Raw genomic sequence first — 6761 nt, 5'->3', positions numbered from 1 at the left:
TGCAAATGGCAATGAAAAGAAAGTTGGAGTAGGAATACTCATATCAGACAAAATAGACTTTAAAATAAAGGCTGTTACAAGGCACAAAGAAGGACACTACATAATGATCAAGGGATCACCCAAGAAGAAGATATAACAATTTTTAATATGCATGCACCCAACATAGGAACACCTCAATATATAAGGTAAATGCTAACAGCCATCAAAGGAGAAATAGACAGTAACACAATAATAGTGGGGGACTGTGTCAGCCTACTTACAGCAATAGACAGATCATTCAGACAGAAAATCAATAAGGAAACACCTTAAGGCCTTAAAAGACACGTTAAAACAGATGGACTTAGTTCATATTTATACAGAATTCCAACTGAAAGTAGCAGAATACATATTCTTTTCACGTGCACGTGGAACATTCTCCAGGAGAGATCACATCCTGGGGCATGAAGGAAGCCTTGGTAAATTTAAGAAAATTAAAATCATATCAAGCATCTTTTCCAACCACAACGCTATAGGATTAGAAATCAACTACAAGAAAAAAAACTGCAAAAACACAAACACATGGGGGCTAATCAATATGCTACTAAACAACCAATGGATCACTGAAGAAATCAAAGAGAAAATCAAAAAATACCTTGAGAGAAATGAAAACCAAACACGATGATCCAAAACCTATGGGATACAACTATAGCAGTTCTAAGAGGGAAGTTTATTGCAATACAAGCTTACTTCAGGAAACAAGCAAAATCTCAAAGAAGCAACCTAACCTTACACCTAAATCACCTAGAGAAAGAAGAACAAATAAAACCAAAGTTAGCAGAAGGAAAGAAATCATAATGATCAGAGCAGAAATAAAAGAAATACAGACTAAGAAAACAATCAGAAAGATCAATGGAACTAAAAGCTAGTTCTCTGAAAGGATAAAAACAATTGATAAACCTTTAGCCAGACTCATCAAGAAAAGAAGGAGAGGGCCCATCTCAATAAAATCTGAAACAAAAAAGGAAAAGTTACAACTGTCACCACAGAAATACAAAAGACCATAAGAGACTACTATGACCAATTATATGCCAATAAAATGGACAATCTCGATGAAATGGACAAATTCCTTTAAAAGTATAATCTACAAAGACTGAAACAGCATGAAATAGAAAATATGAACTGGCCAATTTCAAGTACTGAAATTGAATCTGTGATTTAAAAACTCCCAGCAAACAAAAGTCCAGGAGCAGATGGCTTCACAGGCAAATTCTATCATATATTTAGAGAAGAGTTTACACCTATCCTTTTTCAAATATTCCAAAAAAAAATACAGAGGAAGAAACACTTCCAAACACATTCTCTGAGATCACTATCACCCTGATACCAAAACCAGACTAAGATACCACAAAAAAAGAAAATTACAGACCAATATCTTTGATGGATATGGATGCAAAAATTCTCAAAAAACTACTAGCAAACCGAATCAAACAATACATTAAAAGGATGATACACCATGATCAAGTGGGATTTTTCCCAAGGTTGCAAGAATTTTTTTTCAATATCTGAAAATCAATCAGTGAGATACACCACATTAAGAAACTAAAGAATAAAAAACCATATGATCATCTCAACAGATGCAGAAAAAGCTTTTGACAAAATTCAACACACCCAATTATGATTAAAAAGAACTCTCTAGAAAGTTGGCATAGAGGGAACCTTCCTCAACATAAGGCAACCATAAACAAAATGAAAAAACCTACAGACTAGGAGAAAATATTTGCAAATGATGTGGCAGTCAGGGCTTAATTTCCAAAATATATTGATCAAAATAAAAAACCAAACAACCCAATCAAAGCATGTGCAGAAGGTCTAAATTGACATTTCTCCAAAGAAGACATACAGATGGTCATAAAACACATGAAAAGATGCTCAACATGGCTAATTATTAGAGAAATGAAAATCATACTACAGTGAGGTACCACCTTACACCAGTCAGAATGACCATCATCAAAAAGTCTACAAATAATAAATGCTGGAGAAGGTGTAGTGAAAGAGGGAACGCTCCTACACTGCTGGTGGAAATGTAAATTGGTGCAGCCATTATGGAGAATAGTATGGTGGTTTTAAAAGAACTAAAAATAGAGCTACCATATGATCCTGCCATCCCACTCCTGGGCATATATCCATAGAAAACCATTAATTCAAAAAGATACATGCACCCCTATGTTAATTGCAGCACTATTCACAATAACCAAGACATGGAAGCAACCTAAATATCCATCGACAGATGAATGGATAAAGAAGATGCGGTATATATTTACACAATAAAATATTACTCAGCCATAAAAAAGAATGAAATAATGCCATTTGCAGCAACATGGATGGATCTAGAGATTATAATTCTTGGTGAAATTAGCCAAAGACAAATTTCATATGATATCACTTCTATGTGGACTCTAAAAATAATTATATGAATGAACTTATATAGACAACAGAAATAGACTCACAAATATAGAAAACAAACTTATGGTTACCAAAGTGGAAAGGGGGGGATTAATTAGTAGTTTAGGATTAACATATACACACTACCATATATAAATTAGATAACCAACAAGGACTTACTGTATAGCACAGGGAACTATACTCAATATTTTATAATAATTTATAAGGAAAAAGTATCTGAAAAAGAACATACATGCATACATACATATATATACATATATATATACATATATATATATAAAACTGAATCACTTTGCTGTACACTTGAAAGTAACACAACATTGTAAATCAACTGTACTTTGATTTAAAAAAACAATAATAAATAAAACTTTTTAAAAATTTATAATTAAGCCAGTTTAGTGGTGCTAAACTCTTCTAGCTTTTGCTTGTCTGTTAAACTATTTTCTTTTCCTTCACATCTGAATAACAGCCTTGCCTGGTAAAGTGTTCAAGGAAGTATGTGTTTTTCTTTCATCACTTTGAATATATCATACCACTCCCTTCTGGCATGCAAAGTTTTCCCTGAAAATCAGTTGACAGTGTTAGGGGAGTTGCCTAGTACAAAACTGGTTGCATTTCTATTGATGGTTTTAAGATTCTCTCTTTTCTGCAATTTTGGCCATTTTAACTAAAATGTGTGTTAGTGTGGGCCTCTTTGGGTTCATCTTAATTGGGACTCTGTTTTTCCTGCACCTGGGTTGTCAGTCTTCATTCTCAGGTTAGGAAAGTTTAGCTATTATTTATTCAAATAATTTGCTGTCCCTTTCCCTCTCTTCTCCTTCTGGTACCCCTATAATGCAAATGTTAGCATGCTTGATCTTGTCCCAAAGTTCCTTTAAACTATTTTCATTTAAAATTTTTTTCTTTTTTTCTGTTCAGGCTGAGTGATTTCCCCTATTCTGTCTTCCAGTTAACCGATCCATTACTGTGTCATCAGTTTTACTGTTGATTCCTTCTAGCATTTATTTTCTTATTTCAAATTTACTTCTACAATAGGAAAACTGGCATAGATTAATTACATAATATTACTATAAGCATGGTTTCCTACTTTTTTCTACCATTTTTCTTGAGATATAATTGACATACAGCACCATATTTGTTTGTTATAAGTCATAATAATTTGACTTAAATACATCATGAAATAATTACCACAATATGTTTAATGAACATCCATCATATCATATTACAAAATTTTAAAAAAGAAAAAATATTTTCCTGTGATGATCACTCTTACCATTTACTCTCAACAATTTTAATATGTAACTTACAGCTGTGTTAATTTTATTAATTTTGTTTTACGTTATGACCATAATACATATAGTACTTCATCTTATACCTGAACTTTTGTACCTTTGGATTACCTTTATCTCTTTTTCTATGAGTTTGTATGTTTGTTTGTTTATGAAGTGTAATTAACCTACAACACTATGTTAATTCCTGGTGCACACCATGGTGATTCAATATTTCCATACATTCAAAATGATCACCACAATAAGTTTAGTTTGTCTGTTTGTCTGTCACCATACAAAGGTATTAAATTATTATTAACTACATTCCTCACACTGTACATTTCATAACCATGATTTATTGATTTTGTAACTGGAACTTTGTACCTGTACTTATACATATATCAATAATATCTCACATCTTATTTACCAATTCATCTACTGATGGCCACTTACATTGCTTCCATATCTTGGCTATTGTAAATTATGTTTTAATTAACATAGATGTGCATAATTTCCAATTAGTGTTTTATTTTTTTATTTTTTATTTTTTTATGATTTGGAAATGCTTTTAATCAGGGTAAGTTGTTTTCCAAATAAACAGTAAAAATTTACAAAACCTACTGAAGGAAAAAATTCCTCATCCTAGAACATTAGTTCTCTAATCTGTCACAACAAAGTTACACCTCCAACAGTTGTGAGATATAATTAACGTGAGGAGTGTTTTAACTTATTAGTACCAGGTTCAACCATATAAAATTGCAGAGTTTTGTAGAAACAAATATTGGTAATTTTATATAGTTCAACCTGTATCAAAGTTTGTGACTAATTTACTTAAAAAATACAAGTTAGGGTAGATCTAGGTTATCACCATAATATTGTAGAATGTTACAGCTGAATTCCAATCATCTTTCTTCAGTGGGAAAGAAGTGAAATTACAGCTGGAATATCAGAACTGTACCTTCACCCTTAAGCACTTCTGAATTTTTTTTCTGTTCTCAGGAGTAGTACTGACTTTGGTAGACTGGAAAATGGCCCCCTAAATATTTTCATGCCACAATTCTCAGTTTTATGCCTGTTTAAATTACATGACAAAAGGGACTTTGCAGATGGAATTAAGGTTATAGACCTTAAAATAGGGAAGTTACCCAGATGTGCCCAGTGTAATCAAATGGACCTTTAAAAGAAGGCAGAAGGGTCCATCATCAATAAGATTATGGAAGAAGCAGGAGAGATTCAAAGACTGAGAGGGACTTGACCATTGCTGGCTTTGAAGAGAAGGGGACCATGAGTGAAGGAATGCAGGCAGCCTCTAGAAGCTGGGCATGGCTCTCAGCCAACATCAAGGAAATGGGACCATGATCCTTCAGCTGCAAAGAACTGAATTCTGCGAACAACTGAATGAACAAGGAAATGGAGTCCCCCACGCCACGTCCAGAAGAGAATGAAGCTCTGCAAATACCTTGATTTTAGCCCAGGTGAGACCCATATCAGACGGCTGACCTACAAAACTATAAGACAATACACTTATGTAGCTTAATACACTTTAGCCACTAAGTCTGTGGAAATTTGTGATGGCTGCAATAGAAACTCACACTTACCTTAGTAAAACCCCCATTTTAAAGGACTCATCACAGAAGGGTCCCTATAGTCATTGAAACCATATTTTTGAAAACTCGTATCTGGTCCTTAATGATTCTAGTACATTAAACTATATTATAATTGGAAATGTGTATATAGCCAACAAAAATAATAAAATTGTGAACTGAAAACTACAAAGCCAGTTATTTTATATAAAAACTCTAAAAAGCTCATGACTAGTTTTTATGAGAAACATTTCATCTAGGAGTGATTTCTAAGGCAGTTTCTTGAGTTTCCATAAAAACAGAGCCTTCTGTCTCAGAAGGGATATCAATAAGAGGACCAGAATCCTCTATATCCAAGTTCGGTGGTTTCTCCTGTTCATAACTCAGGTTTGAATTATCTTTCATTTGAATCTCTTGCTCTTCCAACTCCAAAGATTTATCTGGGTCTGGAGCTACAACTTCATCCGCTTCATTTTCATGCAGAAAACTACAAATCATGTTGGGTCTACAGGAGAAATCATTTTCCTTGATTTGCAGCCATTCCACACCACCTATGTTTTCTTCTCCTTCCTTCTTTTCTGTCAGAAGAGTTCTTGTCATGCTGAGCTTCTTCATTGTGTGGCATTTATATTTTAGCACTGTTTTATTATTGCCTTCTGCATCCACATGTTCAACATTTTCTTCAAATATAACACAGGTCCCAAGAGTGTCTTCATACTCTCTAGCAAAGACATAGCTGTCCACTTGCAGAATGGGCTTCTCAGTATCAATTCCCAAAATCTTGCATTTATTTTCAGATTTTTAGAGAAAGTCTGAATCAATAATTCCTGATAATTCCACCAGAACCAACTGCTCTGCCTCCTCCTCCTCCTCATCCCAGTACCCCCGACTCGACTCCTCGGCCGCCGCCGCCATGCCGCCGCTCCTCCGTGCGGCCTCCGAGCCGAGTGTTTTTTTTTAAATATTTGTATGTAATGCTTTTTAATTCTTTTTTTTTAAATCAGTCATCAATTTTATACACATCACTTTATACATGTGAATCCCAATCGCCCAATTCAGCACACCACCATCCCCACCCCACCACAATTTTCCCCCCTTGGTGTCCATACGTTTGTTCTCTACATCTGTGTCTCAACCTCTGCCCTGCAACCCGGTTCATCTGCACCATTTTTCTAGGTTCCACATACATGTGTTAATATACGATATTTGTTTTTCTCTTTCTGACTTACTTCACTCTGTATGACAGTCTCTAGATCCATCCACGTCTCAACAAATGACTCAATTTCGTTCCTTTTTATGGCTGAGTAATATTCCATTGTATATATGTACCACAACCAAAAAGTGGAATTGCTGGATTGTATGGGAGTTCTAATTTTAATTTTTTGAGGAACCTCCATGTTGTTTTCCACAGTGGCTAAACCAATTTACCTCTCCAAAGGACAAGAAGTTTTCCTTCTCTCTATATCCT

At 34.4% G+C, this 6761-nt stretch overlaps 1 protein-coding gene across 1 annotated transcript; it reads right to left on the bottom strand.

The window, feature by feature from the left end:
• Positions 1-5524: 5524 nt before the first annotated feature.
• LOC118890709 (general transcription factor 3C polypeptide 6-like) lies at positions 5525-6233 on the bottom strand. The gene is given in 1 exon segment (XM_036843871.1): positions 5525-6233. A coding segment is annotated over 1 exon segment (663 nt). The 5' UTR covers positions 6209-6233; the 3' UTR covers positions 5525-5545.
• Between the last annotated feature and the right edge of the window lie 528 nt (positions 6234-6761).

The sequence above is a fragment of the Balaenoptera musculus genome, chromosome 2 (assembly GCF_009873245.2).
Source record: "Balaenoptera musculus isolate JJ_BM4_2016_0621 chromosome 2, mBalMus1.pri.v3, whole genome shotgun sequence".
NCBI classification, from domain to species: Eukaryota; Metazoa; Chordata; class Mammalia; order Artiodactyla; family Balaenopteridae; genus Balaenoptera; species Balaenoptera musculus.
Note: the sequence above shows the minus strand (reverse complement) of the source record. Positions and strands in the feature narration are given on the sequence as shown.